The sequence below is a fragment of the Brassica napus genome, chromosome C6, assembly GCF_020379485.1.
Source record: "Brassica napus cultivar Da-Ae chromosome C6, Da-Ae, whole genome shotgun sequence".
NCBI classification, from domain to species: domain Eukaryota; kingdom Viridiplantae; phylum Streptophyta; class Magnoliopsida; order Brassicales; family Brassicaceae; genus Brassica; species Brassica napus.
In genome coordinates this window covers 17,124,241-17,141,178 of record NC_063449.1, presented here as the reverse complement: position 1 = coordinate 17,141,178, position 16,938 = coordinate 17,124,241, and the positions used below count along the sequence as shown (strand labels likewise).

At 37.9% G+C, this 16,938-nt stretch overlaps 3 protein-coding genes and 1 long non-coding RNA gene across 4 annotated transcripts; 1 reads left to right on the top strand and 3 right to left on the bottom strand.

Moving 5' to 3' along the window:
• Positions 1-1,963: 1,963 nt before the first annotated feature.
• Positions 1,964-2,842, bottom strand: LOC125588378. Its single transcript, XM_048759695.1, has one exon. The coding sequence runs from the start codon at positions 2,840-2,842 to the stop codon at positions 1,964-1,966; it is 879 nt and encodes a 292-aa protein (XP_048615652.1).
• Positions 2,843-3,285: 443 nt separating this feature from the next.
• LOC125588377 lies at positions 3,286-5,849 on the bottom strand. The gene is made up of 4 exons (XM_048759694.1): positions 5,279-5,849; positions 4,975-5,134; positions 4,727-4,932; positions 3,286-4,412 (listed from the first exon to the last, which is right to left on the bottom strand). The coding sequence occupies exons 1-4, from the start codon at positions 5,847-5,849 to the stop codon at positions 3,286-3,288; spliced, it is 2,064 nt and encodes a 687-aa protein (XP_048615651.1).
• A 3,966-nt stretch (positions 5,850-9,815) lies between these two features.
• LOC125588376 lies at positions 9,816-11,714 on the bottom strand. The gene is made up of 6 exons (XM_048759693.1): positions 11,526-11,714; positions 10,769-11,042; positions 10,485-10,599; positions 10,287-10,411; positions 10,056-10,137; positions 9,816-9,963 (listed from the first exon to the last, which is right to left on the bottom strand). The coding sequence occupies exons 1-6, from the start codon at positions 11,712-11,714 to the stop codon at positions 9,816-9,818; spliced, it is 933 nt and encodes a 310-aa protein (XP_048615650.1).
• Positions 11,715-12,923: 1,209 nt separating this feature from the next.
• LOC106407972 lies at positions 12,924-14,261 on the top strand. The gene is made up of 3 exons (XR_007325003.1): positions 12,924-12,988; positions 13,071-13,938; positions 14,141-14,261. It is a non-coding gene; the product is annotated as an uncharacterized LOC106407972 (long non-coding RNA).
• The last annotated feature ends 2,677 nt before the right edge of the window (positions 14,262-16,938 follow it).

Genomic DNA, 16,938 nt, shown 5'->3' with positions numbered 1-16,938 from the left:
GCTCTTCAGCAAAGAACATCTGGCTCTTCTACTAGACGCGTCCGACTTTTAAGACTAAAAGGCGTCTGGCCCTTCTTATTGATCACGGGCTAGTAGAGACAAAAGATCAACAGGATACAAATGTATTGTAGTCCATAAGCTTGTGTATGCCGAGATCTATGACCTAATAATATATATTTCAGTGTGTGATATAATCCACAGAAACAGAGGTCATGAGACACCATCAAGAGATGGATAAAGGACTACAATGTCCGAGATAGATATGGTACTGCCTAAAGCAAGAAATATCGATGTCCACATGAGAGTGTTTTCGGCCGCAGAGCCATAATAAGAGATTATAAACTCACATCAATGATCATTGATCTTGAACACTCATGAGACAAGTAGTGGACATGTATAGACGAGGTCTATGACCCAGACATGGATCTGCCAGATCGAGACATAGGTTCACGATAACTATGTCTAGTACATTGTCCATAAGTACTTATTTTGTCCGACCAAAGTAAAGAGTTAACAGTAGACGATCACATCTAGACTATGGACACATGCAAACATGATTTGCAAAGACCCAATAGTGATCCCCGAGAATAATATGGTTCACATTGTTTAGCACACATGCTTTACCGGGACACTCAATGTCAAAAGACATGAGAAAACGACCTAAGAAGTCGAAGTGGTGGAATTACGGTTCAGTAATGATACTGGCCGATTACTCCCATCCTATACATACAGGAAATATCACGCACCAAGATGCGTAGAATGTAGAACCTACACTGAGGTTCACATCAGGGGGAGTAGTGCATGTTGTACTCTTTTTCCTTCATCATGGTTTTGTCCCACTGGGTTTTTCCTGATAAGGTTTTAATGAGGCAACATGAAGCGTACTACAGATCCTGTATGGTTATGGCATCCAAGGGGGAGTGTTATAAATCATGGAGTGGATTGCCATTAACCAGGCCCGGTCCAAGACTGGCCCAATACCTAGAAGATGGAGAGACGGCCGAAGCCCTAGAGAGAGAGGAGAGAGAGAGCCGACTTTAGGAGAGAGAGAGACGGTCACAAAGCTTGGAGAAAAGGAAACTCTTTCATTTTTCCTAATAGATGTAATCTTTCCATTATTATGTATTAGTAGTTTTCCTAATCCTAGTGAGTTTAGGTTTAGGATACTTTCCATTTATCTTTATCTTGTAATCCTTATATAAAGGAACCTCTATTGATCATTAATAACATAGAAATATTCAGTCTCTAAACTCTCTAATTACAACACACTCTTGTTTTTTTGGGGTCAAACTCTTGTTTATATTTTTTTTTTGAGCAGCACTCTTGTTTTTATGTATATTTATATTAGGGATACACTAGGTTCTTTCTCCGCGCGATGCGCGGAATTGTGTTGATATCTAAATTTTGAACGTTAGTTTCTTTTTTTTTGTTTGAAATGAAGGCATTGTTTGCTCTAAAATGTCTGAAAACGGTAAATATTGATTGAACGCAGTTTTTAAAAGCTAGAAGAGTAGGTAAGTAAAGTAAATAATGTAAGAAACAATATAAGTCTTTTGGAGAGCAGAGCTTGTGTTGACGTTCATAAGAAAGAAAAAGCCTGAAATTGGATAAGAATAGTTAGTCAGCATAAAGTTAGGTAATTACAATAGTATTCCTATTTATGTTAAAAGGTTTGTACCTGGATTAGATGTGAAAAAACTGTGTGTAAGTCTTTTCTTTTTTGGATTGAATCATCGCTTGGTTGATACTTCGGGATGTTAATCTGTTAATATAATATTTTATCAGACCTTTGAAAATGATGGGATTGAAAACTACTAAGTTATTTAAAATTACCCTTGTCGGGATGAAGGCCTTTGAATATTTCTTTGTAGGCTATGTTCTTCAATTTCAACTGGTGGGAATCTTTGGCTTTTATGATCTTTAATCCTGATTTGATTGTGACACGTGATAGGGCCACGTAAAGTTAACCATGAGAGAAAACCGGTTTAGGCAGATATAAGATGACCTCTTTTAAGCTCTGGCCTTGACTTTTGTTGATTGTCATTGCGTAGCACAATCTGATAGGAAACTGCCGACGCCGTAATGTGAACGGTAACTTTGTTTCATCATACAAAAGTACAATCCTTGGGATCATGACCTCTTTTCCAATGTGTGAGCCAGTGGTTATCTCGGCCTTCAGAACGCGTTCGCCAACGTGTGTTAGGATCATTCGCGTACCATTGCATAATCCCATTTTTTTATTTATGTTTCTGAGAAGCATAACTGGGGCACCAACTTTCAGAGTAAGTTTGTTCGAAGGCAGACCCGAGAATTCCAATGAGTTGAGATACTCAACGGCGTATAGTGTATCATTTTGATCTGATGTAGTATCTGATAACTCAAAGCTGTCTGAGCTGAAGTAGTCCCTTGATACCCCGTCGGTCCGTGAGATGGTGTAAACATTGATTTCATTGACGGTTTCATTACGGGGAGTGAGGATAGCTTTATCGGTATAGGAAGTCTGGGAATTCATCGGGCTGCTTATCGGTCCATATGCGGCATCAACAACTCCTTCTAATGGGTCAACAAAACTCCAACAAATCAAAGATTCATCGATATCTATGAATTGGTCATGGTAGCCATCATCCTCATATGCTTGTCCCGATTCTAGACGACCTTCCCCGACTTTGAGAAGCCACTCAGAAAATTCTTTCTCATCCTGATTGACTCGCATATTTGTTTTCAAAGAGAACTTGTGGCAGCTATTCCATAGATATGAATGGCTTATCGAAGCTAATACAGTATCAGCTCTACTACCTTGTGGAATGACCGGTAGGGTCTGTCTGAAATCACCGCCTAACATAATTGTCTTGCCGCAAAAAGGCTGATTCTTTGCGGGTTTTTCATAGACATTATGTCCTTCAACGACTTGTCTAATGCTTCGAAAGCATGTTTGTGTGTCATAGGTGCCTCATCCCAAATTATGAGGTCCGTTTCCTCAATTAGTTCAGCCAGCATTGTACCTGGTTTGATGTTGCAGAGCTTATCTTTGTCGAGCTTCAACGGAATATTGAATCGAGAGTGAGCTGTTCTCCCATTTGGTAGAAGCAATGAGGCTATTCCCGAAGAAGCAACTGGTAGAACAATTTGTTTTCTTGAGCGGAGTCTGGATATGATAGTCTGGTAAAGGAATGTTTTTCCTATTCCTGCGCCATATACGAAGAAAAGTTTTCCCTCTTTTTTATCAACAGAGTCTAAGATTGATTCATAGATTGCAAGCTGTTCAGCATTGAGTAGGTTGTACTGCTAGCCATGTCTTAGTGTTTCCTCAACAAGATCGTAATCCATTTCTTGGTTCCACAGACTGTTCCCCAATTCTTTGAGCAAAACAGGGTTGATCTTCGGCATATCTTTAATATCATTTAAAGACCGATCTTGCATGCGCATCAACTTTTCTACTTCTATCAATGTGTTTTGCTCTAGGGTCTTATCGTCCAGCTCCAGATTTGCGTGACCCAAGATCCTTTGCCTCTTGTGAAGTATGTCCTCGCTCATTGATTTCCATGAGTGTTCCCATAGTCCTCTAGAGCTTGCGACGAAGCAATTGATTAGGAATGTGACGAACATATCACGAAGCTGGTATGGAGTGGCTGTTCGAGCACCCTCTGACATACTCTCGAGCCATTCAACATCATCGTCCAAAAGGCGTCGTGCGTGGCAAACTGATTTGAAGTCAGGGTATTTCACGTTGTTGTATGTTTTTAGCTCGTCGTAACTTTTAGGACCCTCAATTTTATTAATAAGGACCCTCAGATAGTATCGATCACCTGCTAAAGGATGGACAGCTACGACTCGGCCAATGGATTTTCCTTTCTTACGTTCAGTCCACACCTTAGCACTGTTGTTCCAGACAAAATATTGAGGAATCTGCACATATGTCAGTGTCCGGGCAAACGCTGACCTTCTGCATAAAACCATCCATTCCGTGAACATCGTCTTCTCGATACCCGGTTTGCGGATTACACGGCCGAGGTTGTCTGTTGATTTAACCGTAATATTATGTTCGCCTTCTAAGTGAATGATAAGCTTCTCAACTGATGGCTTTCTTTTGTGTATGTGGAATGCAAAAGTCCGCCACATAGAGTCACAAGCTGATAAATATCGGGCTTCGATGTAGTCTTGGATCTCATTGCGCTGGCTGACGACTTTCTCCTTTGATCCTCCGGATCCCGTGGCGTCAGATGTAGTTGTTGTATTTCCTTTCTCGATAACAGCGGTTGCTCGATCAACACCCTTTGTTATGTACTTGAATAAGTATTTCACCGCGCTTGTACGATTACACCATTCAACGTTGATATGAGCTTCGTACTTCTTCAGAAGCTTAATGTTATGAGGTACGACAAAAGTGTTGTCTAGTACAGCTCCAGCCTTTACTGTACACGTATCATCATTTCAGAGTCGACGATATAACACATACCCGGATTTGTCAATCGAAGTGTTGTCATTATTCGGCCGAGGATACTTTTTCGTGCACACGTTGTTTTCCATACATGGTGACTTCGGATTGAAGAGCCCACATGGACCATATGTTTTGTGACTAAGTCGTAAGCAGTTGGGTCTTCCTCTTTGTTGGGGAGCTCGGCATAAATTATTTCATCCACTTCTTCTGCACTCGGTGTTCTGGTAGAGGTTCCTAACCACAATAATATATGTTCATGAGGGAGACCTCTTTTTTTAAATTCTATACGGTGGAGAGCTGCCTTGTATGGCTTGAAGAAAGTTCCTGCTTTGAAATCCTTTAGCAGTTGGTCTAGCTTCAACTTAAAAACCCGACATTCAATGTCTGGTCTATCATTAGGAGAATCACCACCGTATTTCTGAAGATGTTCTTTAATCTCGCTCCAGTTGAGATTGGCCGTCATCGTGATAAACAAATCTGGATTGCCAAATTCCCTGCAAATAGCCATAGCATCATGGTATTTCTCAACTAAGTACCAGGGGCCTCCGGTGAAACTTGGCGGCAGTATAAATCTCTGCCCAATAATTTTAGCATCAGTGTCACCTTTGCTTACAGCATCAAGGACATTGCTGTAGAGCTCAGCCCGCAAGATCTCTTGGTTATTTCTCGCCCACCTCAGTCGATCTTCTCCAATTGCTGTATAAACGTCCACAATAAATTGATGGAGGAACGTCCACAATAAATTGATGGAGGAGGCGACCGCCTTTAATCAACGTCATTCCTTGGGTAGGACGTGTTTGGATTAGAGAAGCGTAGTATTGACGGATGGTCACGAATTGCCTCGTTTTTGAAGTACCTGTCTCAAGATGCAGGGGAATTTCAGGGTGAAACCCATATTCACCATACGGAAACAAAAAGGGTATTGGAGGCTCATATATAGAGGGTGATCGTCACGTATCTGCTGCAAAGTGTCAGATCGAAACTGGACCACTATATCTCGTTCTCCAATTGTTGATGTTATATCCCCCACGATAAGACCTGCCCCCTCGCTTGTACTTGGAAGATCGTATTCTTTCCCGTTCCCTTTATCTGGGACTAACCTAATAAAAAACTCTGACCCGACGTTTTCGTAGTGGTCTCGTGCACGACAAAATATCTTAGCTAGACAATTATTCTCGTCAATCATCTCGATGAGGAGAGCTAATGTTGGCTCGTCGAGATTACCTTCTGCTGAAGTTTGCCCCATTGCATTTAGGCGGTTTCTGAGTTCGTTGGCTGTGTCAAATATGTAAAGCTTGAGATATTCCGGGGGACAGCCTTGTCGTGGTATGAGCGAGTCAATTCTGTGGTGGGTTTGACCTTGGATCCGGATAGTATAAGGACCAGGTGCGTGGACCACATTATAATCCATCTTCATTCCGACGGATGTAAAAGCAAGTATAGAATTATATACTCGAATAGTATCTCGAAACCATTTGGTTTGAAGAAGTTTTTCTAACAGGGCTAGCGGCTGGTTGATTGGTGGAAGTTTGATTTGACCATGGTTACAGCAAAGGGTGAAAGTTGGTGCACCTGTGTTACGATCTGTATCGGTGCTTTCAGAAGTCCACATTAATGCACCACATTTCGAGCATGCTACGATTGGGTTTTCATCGAGTTGTGACGTCGAAGCTTTTTCTGAAAAAACGTTTGCTACGGAATCTTTAATTATTGTTTATATAACATCTTATGAATTTATCAGATGTCAAAGAATTATAAATCTACATTTTGTAAAATTAATTTTTTTTTATTTTGGTTTTTTCAATTTTTTATAGGATATGTTAAAATATATTATTTCTAAAGTTCATTTTCAGTTGATTTTTTAAAAAGTAGTTACGTTGGAAATACTTTTTTGAAATTAATTATTTTATTTTAGTAGTTATCTTATAATAATTTTTTTTTTATATTTTAGTATATTTTATTTTAAAAAATATGTTGTTTAATGGCAGATTTTTTATATGTTATTTACAGATATATTTACAAATATGGTTAGTTAGCAAATAAGGGAGTTTTAGTATGCACCTTTCTTCTTTGGTTGAGTGCGACCCATTCCTTGTGGATGTGGTGTAGCAAATGTATCTACGCATAAACAATGTATGTCAGGACCATAAATTTATTAAATCTAAGAAGATTTTATTAGCCATGATGTGTACCTCGGGACGGTGCTAAAGTCCGTTTCGATAGCAAGATGGCTTTTCTCATATTACGTGCATTTTTCTGCTTGACAATTAAGATTAATAGTAGTTAGTTTAAAAATAATAGCGTAAAAGAAATAAATTATAGTACTGTTGCTTACTGTAAGAGTCGCAGCCATCACAGCCACCTGTTATATTAAATCCGGGAAATTAGTTTGTTTAATGAATAAGGTTTGTTTAGAATATAATACTACGATACATAAAAGCTTACAATCGTAATATTTTGGTTTGAATGTCGGTTGGTCATTCACCAGATGAACTAAAAAGATACACAATTCAAGCAGTTGGATGAGACAATTTTGATATTAGTATTATTTATTTTTGATAGTAAATACATACCTTTTGGTTTATTTTGTGATCCACGTGGACGGCCCCGTTTTCGTTTTTGGGTGTGTCCTCATGTAATAAGTGTGTAATGAACATTAATTAACTATTTTTGTTAACTGTACGTTGTTGTATTAATTTTTCTAATTAAAATAATATAGAGGTGGTCTCAATTTCTTCCAATTGCATAATCCTAGTATCAGTTTAATCTAATATAGACTTTTAATCCAATATCCTAATTAAAATAAACACTGTTAAGTGTATAGTATTTATCTAATTTGATATTTTTAATGGTCATATCATACACGTCTTTGTTAAGTGTATAGTATTTATCTAATTTGATATTTTTAATGGTCATATCATACACGTCTTTGTTTATTCATATTAATAAATGTACTTCCATACACGTTGAGTCTAAATTAATGTAAATGAGATATGGTATTTCAAATATAGTAAGGATTATTTTTAATTTTCAGATAAAGTAACATGAGCCTTGGACTACGCCATGTGAAAATTGTGGCCACGTAGGGGTTTGATTGAATAAGGTGGGAGTAGCCTCGGACGGATCCGGATATCTGAGAAATTTAGGGTATCCGGATTTGGATCCGGATCCGTCAGATCCGGATCCGTCGGATCCGTGGATTTAATATCCAGATCCGGATTCGTGGTTTCCGGATATCCGGGTTTCGGATATCCGTCTCGATATTCTATTATCCGCGGATATCCGGATCTGGATCCGTCAAAATAATTAAAAATAATTTTTTAACAAAAAATATTAATTTTTTAACAAAAAATATTAATTTTTTAACAAAAAATACTAATTTTTTTTAATATAATACATAAATTAAATATTTATAAATATATTTATATACGTTTATAATATTGTAAAACTAAAATATAATATTATAAGATTAATTCATGTATAAATATTAATATATCAAATATAAATATTAATAAAATTTAAAAATTTAATGTATTTTAAAAATACGGATCCGGATCCGGATATCCGGACCTAAAAATTACGATATCCGGATCCGGATTCGGTTTGCACGGATCCAAGATTTTACTATCCGGATTCGTATCCGGGCACCCCGGATATCCTATTTTCGGAGCGGATCCGGAGCGGATCTCAGATCGAATCCGGATCTCGGATAATAAATCCCAGGCCTAGGTGGGAGGAAGAAGATTATTAAGGAAAGTAGAGACTGGAAACAAAAAATAATATAGTTATCTTTTCTCTCTTTAAAGCTTTCCTGTAAAACATAATGAAACAAATTGAAAACAATTTGAAAATTAGAATATTGCGTTTTCATATTGCTGTGAAGACTTTGAAACTAATATATATATATATATTATGTCTGTGAAAAATTGAAACTAACGTTCGTAATATTTAAGTATATGGTTATAGTTGTCTAAATAATTAAAGATTGTCTGTCTAAACAAACCCACTTAGCATACAATATACTGGTTTTTTATGAAACGATATTTATATAGCCACTATATATCATTGACTATAGAATTGTCCCTTATAAGAATGATATGGTGTTATTTAGTCTTTCAAAAACGTGTATAAAACTTAAATAATATAAATAATGTAACGTTTCTGGGTTGTTCTTATATAAAAAATTTTGAATTATAATATAGCTTTGCAACTTTCTTTGCTGAATGAGTACAATTGCCACCCAAACCAATTTATGTATGTTTGTGATGGCTACGTGGAGTTCAAATTGTATATGGGATATGGAAATAATTAAGTCTAGCGAGATATTTATGAGGCCAAATCATTTGGTTTGTATAAACGAATTCAAATTATGAAAACAATTGCTCTGAGAAAACTATATAGGAAGGATAGTTCAATCGATTAAAAGCCAAAGTCTGAAATGAAACGAAACAAAGCAAAGTCTTGTTAAAAACCAAAATAGTAATTAAACTGAAGCAAACGTTCAAAAACCAACATAATACTTGAAGTTCAATGCAAAGACTTAAGCATCATCGAACTGAATCATCATTTCTCACATCTTGCCCGTTTGACTCTCTCTGGATCAACACTGTCAAACGTTCTCTTACACTCTTCATCTGCAGAATCTCCACGGCTTTTTGAAGGCTCACACACGTCACTTCCAGTCTGCACTGCTTCCATGGACGGTTCAGCAATGGCGTTTCCAAGAGAGCCTTTTGTGGGTGATGGTGTCTCTAGAGGGAGGATCTTGGTGACAGTGATAGCTCGGGTGTTGCAAGAGAAGTTGTGGTCTGTAACTTTCACACAAAACTTATGGGTCTGTCCGATTATGCTGATCAGAGCTTCCGGGACAGGCACTTCATGGTCAGGGCCTTTGTCTTTATTGGCCGTGCATTCAAGAACAATAGTGTGAGTTTCAATCATTTAAGAGTATAAACTGATAGATATTTACCTCAAAGTAGCTGCTGACCAACTCAGATGCGTGCCTCCCAGTCAACTGAAAACCAGCATCACCAAGCAGGACAAAAAAACCTTGTTCACTGCTGTCATAAACCGAAATCTTTGCACGGTACCTGTTACGTAAGAATCAGAAGTTAATAATCTAAAACTAATATAAGAGAGAGTGTAATTGATCATCGAGGCCAATGAACATACTGTGCAACTCCAGCTGTGGTATCCTTCACACATCTTGGGTTCGTGCAAATCAATGAGTTTGCGCTTTTGGTAGCCTTACTATGACACCCAGTGCATGCAATATAGTACCAAGCAGATCCATGAACCACATCATCAATCGTAGCAGTGCACTCAAAAAAGGCATCCTGCAACAATCCAAAAGCATTTGATATAAACATATAAGCGTTTAAAATTTGCAAGTAATATTTAGCTTAGTATTTACCTTTGCAGATTCCAGAGTCATGTAGGAGAATATGTCAGATATAGTCATCGTCTCTCGCTTAGTGACCACCTCTGCACTAACCTGCTTAGCAATCTCTGGGTTTGAGGAGAGCCTAACAATAAATAGAAATCATAGCTTCAGTCAATAACTTCAATTTGCGTAAATGTGTGCTCAACATAAATTTCTATAGACGGTGGTACATACCAGGCGAAGTAATCAATTGTTGGTTGGACATCATAGTCCATGAAAACCCGTGTGGGAGACATAGAACTCAGTGCCATTGTACCTGTTAAATGACGGAAGAAGGATTAAAGATGATAGGAGTGTAAAGCTAGCAGCCAATTTAAAAGAACAAAACTTTTGTAGAATGTTTAATAACCTTAAAACATGACACAATAATCAGTCAAACGTGAAACCAAAGGGAAAAATGATTACCTCCGAGACGTTTAGTGTTAACGGCTGTGACCAAAACAACTGTGGGAGTGTTTTCGTAGGACTTAAACTTCTTGCAGAAGTCCGTTGCTGCCTGGTCCCAGAGGTAGAGCTTCATGACAGGTCCTCTGAAAAAATAATATCTTAGGGACTTAGGAACTAAAGAGAGATGGTGTATTGAAAATAGGAGAACACACTTACTCATGTGATTGCACATGAATCATAATGTGCCGAGTGGTAGCGATCTTCGCTTCATCAATAGTGGGACGCTCGGTAAGAATCTGTCCATCGACCAGCTTCATGTGGCCAAGAACATCTATAACATTTATCATTAAGAAAATAATTCTGATTTCTAATCTAACAATAAAAAAACGAAACACGTGAACTAATTATTTTACCCAATAAAATTCTTCAATTCTTTAGCAAACATGAACATAGACCGAAACAACATCAAAATATAAATTTAGTAAAATTAGTATGCTTACCATAGACGTCACCTTTCAGATCACAGTTGGCCTCAAAATCCTCATACAAATGCATCCTGAAAAGGTCTTCATCAAAAGGGATTGGAATGTCGTGAAGGACCGACAACTCAGATTTCCATGCGAAGGACACGGTTGTGATATGATCAGCAACCCGATACATCGGTTTGTTCTTCGATCCGTAGAAGTTGATGAGTTCGTAAACTGAACCTCGCTTCATCTCAGGCAAGTATTTCTTAATACGTCCTGGTGGGATGAATCCTTGAATGACAGTTCCCTATTGTCGAAAGTAATAACAAAAACACAAAAGGAGAATCAAACCTCGGATTTAAACAAAAACTATATCAAACCATACTAACTAACTAAATAACCGTATAACAAAACGTCAAAATCAAAGTATAAAATCTTATTAACATAACTAATTAACCATAGCTTCGTCTTCAAAGTTGAAAGAAACGTCAAAAGCACAGCTTAAAGTTTAATTAACTATTCTAACATAATAACTAATGAACCCAAGCACGGATCTCACGGTCTAGAAACAATTTATATCGTTGGAAAAAAATAACAAACACAAAATGTAAAATGAACCCAAGCACGGATCTCACGGTCTAGAAACAATTTATATCGTCGGAAAAAAAAAAACAAAACACAAACGACAAAATCACGGTTCCAGATTTAATTAACTAATCTAACATAACTAATTAGCTTTAACACAAATCGACCTCAAGGTGTAGATAAAACTTTTAGGAAGTTGACGTACCTGCTCGTCGATGAGAAGCATCTCCAGGCCAATAAGGGTCTTCTTCACCGGGTTCTGAGCCTCCCAGAAATGGATGAGTCGAAAGCGCAGACGAGTTTCATGGGGACCTAGAGAGACATCTCTGAAGAACATCACTTTTTCGTAAGAGTCGGAAGAGGCAGGAGACTTTCCATTTCGTTTCATCGCCATAGCTTGAGATCTAAGTTTTTCAAGGGTTTTGCTTTTTACGGAGAAGAAAGATCAATCTATATAGGAGGAGGAAAAGAGGGAGGTGAAATGAAATAATAATGAAGGTATTGATTGATCGAAACGAAACTTTTGATAGTGTAGGATTGAATCGATGGAGTCTACGGATTTTTTCTTTTCGATCGGAGAAACCGAAGTGATAATGGTGAGGAGAATCGTCATCTTTCGAGGTCGGCTCATCTAAATGATTCTTGTCACAATCACGAAACAACCCGAAGCCCGAGTCGCAATCCCTTAAAACCCAAAGCGAAATCACTAAGCCCGCCCAAAGCGAAATCAGTAAGCCCACGTAATTTTTTACTCGACTTTAGTCGGAGGAAAACCGTGTCTGACGTGGCGAAGCAAAAGAATCTGATTGGCCAAATAAAAAATCCTACGTGGCACTCTGTACGCTCTGCGTATTCGGCTTTTAGTAGTGTTAGATTATTTCCCTTGTAAAAGCACTTCTCCTTTCAGTTCGTCAATGGAGCCCGCCGTGGACAGAAAGGTTCCGTCGTCCCGTCCTTTTTGTACAGTTAAATCCGTTTTGACAGTGCTCAAATTTACTGATTTGCCTGGAAAAAAGTGATTTTTTGTTCTCTTAGGGCTTGGTTAATGCGCGATGATCATCTATGTGTGTTTAGGGTTTTTGTTTTGATTTAGGGTTTATGTTGGTTTTGGTTCTTCTTTAAATTTTTTTACTACGATTTCTCTTTGCTTTTTCGCTTGATGGGTTAATTTGTTTTATCCGTTCCAGGTGAATCATCTTCGTCGTATTGATTTGTGCTACTAAGTTGAAACTGATTCGATTTATTAGGTTATATGAAATCAAAAAGCTTACATATCTTTTACCAAAAAAAAAAAGAGCTTACATACGTTTTGGTGCTTTTATCTTGCTGTAGGCTGGAATTCCTGAAGTGATCGATAAGAAGAACAAAGGGAAGTCTATACTAAACTATCAGCCTTGGTGGTTTCCGAATTTTAGCAGCAAGAGAACCTCAGCTCGAGCTAATTTTAAAAGATTTGACAGTGTTCAGCACTTCTCAGATCATCACTATGTTTCTAAGGGGAATGCTTCAAAGCAGGTGATGGTTACATTCTATCATTAAGTGGTTGTTTCTTTGATTTTCAACATGCTTTAAAGTTTAGCTGCCTCTCTTTTTAATCTTATCAGCACTCAAGGTATTGGGCGAAAAAGATTCAAGCAGATTGGAAGATTCTTGAGAAGGATTTGCCAGGTTTGGTGTAATATACCAATGCTTGCAACATTTCTCTTCACCTATTTTTTTTTTTTTAAGTTAACATTTTCTTTGCAAACAGAGACAATATTTGTGAGAGCCTGTGAATCAAGAATGGATCTTATGAGAGCTGTAATTATTGGAGCTGAAGGGACTCCTTACCATGACGGTCTTTTCTTTTTGGATATTCACTTCCCTGATACCTATCCTTCAGTGGCTCCAGTAATGTCCTCAAGAACTACTTTCTCAATGTGTTCTTTCTTAAAACACTTGATAACTTTTGGAGTTTCATTTTGTTGGTGACAGATGGTTCATTACCATTCTGGTGGGCTTACAATCAACCCTAATCTATACAACTCTGGTCATGTATGCCTGAGTCTTTTCGGTACCTGGTATGGTAATACGAGGGAGAACTGGCTCCCACAGGAGTCCACAATGCTTCTTGTCTCAATCCAAGGACTCATCTTGAATCGAAAACCGTACTATAACGAACCTTTCGTTGGGTGGACCAAGTGGACTCCATTAGGCGAGCCTTTTTCCAAAGGTTACAGTGAGAACGTATTCATATTGTCGTTACGAACAATGGTATACATCATGAGGAAGCCACCAAATGCAAGTATCTAGTCAAAAGTTCAAAAACTTTGAGGTTCTTTGTTCTTTGAAGACTGTTAATAATAACAGTTGTGATGAAATGTGCAGCACTTTGAAGAGTTTGTTCGTAGCCATTACTTTGTAAGGGCTCGCGATATAGTGAAGGCAGCCAATGCTTATATAGACGGTGCTCCTGTTGGTTCCATAGTTAAAGGTACTAGCCAAAGCGGGTCCATGAAGTTTAGAACCGAAGTGGCTGTCTTTATGAAGACAGTTGTGGATGAGTTCGTTAAACTAGGAGTCAAGGAGCTTCAAGATAAACTGAAACCACCACCTGTGATTCATACTAACACATCGAGGTAAGCCAAGTCAACCATTTTGTTTCATGTTATAAAGTCTTATTTTTACCGTAATTTTATGATAATTAATCTTTATATGAATTATTACTGAGAAATTGAGAAATAATGATCAAATGCACATTTTAATTAGCACTTGTGTTTGATTAACTACTTTAAGATTTTAATCTTGATTTTCTTTTTTTTTTCTTTGTTCTGTCAACAGGCTGTGTTTTATATTTAGTATGCTATGTTTATTGTTTATTTTGTTGGTGGTGGTTCATGGTAGCATCGAAGACAAGTTATCAATACTCGCCTAACACGGACGGAGTAGAGCAATGCTTTTTTTTTTGGGAAATCTGTTTTTTTAGAGCAAAAAAATGGTAACTATGTCATTTTAGACTAATCTATACTACTTTATGTCCTATTAGACTAATTTTTTCCAAAATGGCAGTAATGTCCTTAAAATTGTAAATTTTTTAAAAGATATATATTGAGTTCAACAAGGGGGATCCATCGATCCCACTTTACAAGGTATAGTGGATCGATCGATCCTGATCATTATTCAGAACAAAAAAAACGCGAAATATATACTGATCGACCTGGTCCATTTCACTCGATCGGCGAAGGTCGATTTACACGGATCGACCGATCTGTAAGGATAGATCGATCGATCCCGTGCCCAGGAAAGAATCCCAAATCGAATTTTTTGGTTTTGTATGACTATATCCGGATTGATTCCCACTTGATTTGAACCGACCAAGCATGATTTCAACTATTTAAACTCGATTTCTCTGGGATGAAACCTATAATTTCCCATTCACGAACAAAGGGGGAGAAAATCAAATTCTCACCCAAGTTCATTAACCCTAACTCACTCAATTTCATTCTGATTTGGACGATTATTTGACCTAACCCATACGATTTCGTGAGCTTTTTACAAATCTATCACTCTTTAGTTCGTTCTGCAAAGGTATGAAACTCTATCTCCACTTCTTTTTAGAGTTTCATGATTTCAACTATTTAAACTCGATTTCTCTGGGATGAAACCTATAATTTCCCATTCACGAACAAAGGGGGAGAAAATCAAATTCTCACCCAAGTTCATTAACCCTAACTCACTCAATTTCATTCTGATTTGGACGATTATTTGACCTAACCCATACGATTTCGTGAGCTTTTTACAAATCTATCACTCTTTAGTTCGTTCTGCAAAGGTATGAAACTCTATCTCCACTTCTTTTTAGAGTTTGAAAATAGAAAGGTAAAAGGTAATTTTTTGAGTTAGTTAGGATGTTTAGGCTTCAATCATGTGTTAAGATGATGATTAGAGAAGATTTTGTACACAATCATGGCTTAAATCATATTTTTGGGATATATTTTGGAATTTTAGGTATTGTTTTTTAAAAAAAAAATCAAAACACCAGAAAATTGAAATTAATACAGTGAGAATGCTAATTCTTTGACATTGGTTATTGATAAAGTATTAAGAGACATTATTTAACTGAGCTGTGATATTTGTTATTAATAGATATATGTTGTATTGTATTCAATTTTAAGGTATGGAGTTGGAGTTGCCTAATCGTTTATACGGTGAGGGATTGGAACCTCAGGTTAAGAAGATTAATAACAGCTGCCGACTAAAACTTCTCGAGTTGCTGAAAGAAAAAATGGAGCCAGAATTCGATGAAGTTATGAAAGATCTCATTTTTTCACAGATTATGGTTATCCAGAAGAATGATCTAAAGTTTTCGGCGAGGTTGGTACACTCTTTCTTGTGTAAGGAGTTGATGACAAGCAAGAGACATGAGAAGTGGTTCACTTTCGCTAGGAGACCTCTGCGTTTTGGATTGCAAGAGTATCATGCTGTCACTGGTCTGAAAGTGAAGCGAGAGAATAACAGTGGGTTAGTGACATGGAAAGATGATGATGGGTTTTGGAGTAAGCAGATAAAGACAAATGGAAAAATAAATTTGCAGATCATAAAAAAGAAGCATTTGGAAGAGAGCAATACCTGGACTTGGGTTGATAGGGTGAGACTGGTATATCTTTGTGTTATTATGGGTGTGGTGATGGGGAAGGATGAGAAGGTGAATATCCCTCATCAGTACTAATGATTTGATTGTTTGTAGGGGATTTTGCATTCATTCATGGAATCCAACATAGATGGAGTGGTCCTTTTGGCAACTGATTTTGTACAGAAGGATGAGAAGAAAGATGAAAGAGTAGATCGCATTTTGGATATGATCAATAGCAAACATGATTGGAACAATCATGTTTGGGGAATAAAAGAAGCTACGAACTCTGAATTTGAGGAATCTGGCGAAGAGAAAGGAGAGGATCAAACAGCTGATACTGAGAGAGGTGAAAATAGTCATGTTGCAGGGAATGTTGATGGCACAGCTGATGTTTCGGGAAGAAACAAGAGAAAGCATGCAGACCGAGGAGGAGAGTCAAGGAAGAAGAATGTTTTGTGCCACCTAGCTGCTTCATCAAAAGGGAATATTGACCGAGGATGAAGCGCAGCTTATTCACTAGGGCTGCCATTAGCTCTCAGGCCGATGTATGACGTTGCAGATGAACCTCCAGCAGAGCTTTCGGTAAACATGGGAGCATTGTTTGCTCAGATGTTGTTTGAAAGGAAGTTTAGGGGTCTTCGTCCTCTTGATAGGAAGCCTTTGGAGGAGTCTATTGGCAGTCTACTTACTCGGATCTTCATGCACCATGGTATTGATCTTTCGGATACTCCTTGTGTGGATACGATTGACAGATTTGATGCCCAGTTCTTCCTAAACACCAAGATCCTTCAATCTGGTAAAATTTACCGTTTTACAATGCCTGATGGGAAAATCCTTCATTGCAAGCTTCCACAACCCGCTATCACATCTCTGCCGTCTGTGGAGAACATGGAGTTCATGCCTCCTGCTGAAGTTCTTTACACGCCTCCTCCACCAGCTTCAAAACGTCGTTGTGGTTCTTCTTCTTCTGGTCCTGCGCAGACACAATGTGAGGATAACACCATCC

What these genes read in the sequence shown, in the direction of transcription:
- LOC125588376 (XM_048759693.1), bottom strand. Translation starts at nt 11,714, where the DNA reads ATGGCGATGAAACGAAATGGAAAGTCTCCTGCCTCTTCCGACTCTTAC. An exon ending in TCTGAAAGGTGACGTCTATG is followed by an intron (nt 10,600 to 10,768) that starts GTAAGCATACTA and finishes TAAATGTTATAG; the next exon opens with ATGTTCTTGGCCACATGAAG. An exon ending in ACAATTGATTACTTCGCCTG is followed by an intron (nt 9,964 to 10,055) that starts GTATGTACCACC and finishes ATTTATTGTTAG; the next exon opens with GCTCTCCTCAAACCCAGAGA.
- LOC125588377 (XM_048759694.1), bottom strand. Translation starts at nt 5,849, where the DNA reads ATGGATTATAATGTGGTCCACGCACCTGGTCCTTATACTATCCGGATC. An exon ending in ACAGGTACTTCAAAAACGAG is followed by an intron (nt 5,135 to 5,278) that starts GCAATTCGTGAC and finishes ACGTTTATACAG; the next exon opens with CAATTGGAGAAGATCGACTG. An exon ending in AGTTTCACCGGAGGCCCCTG is followed by an intron (nt 4,933 to 4,974) that starts GTACTTAGTTGA and finishes GGCTATTTGCAG; the next exon opens with GGAATTTGGCAATCCAGATT.
- LOC125588378 (XM_048759695.1), bottom strand. Translation starts at nt 2,842, where the DNA reads ATGTTAGGCGGTGATTTCAGACAGACCCTACCGGTCATTCCACAAGGT.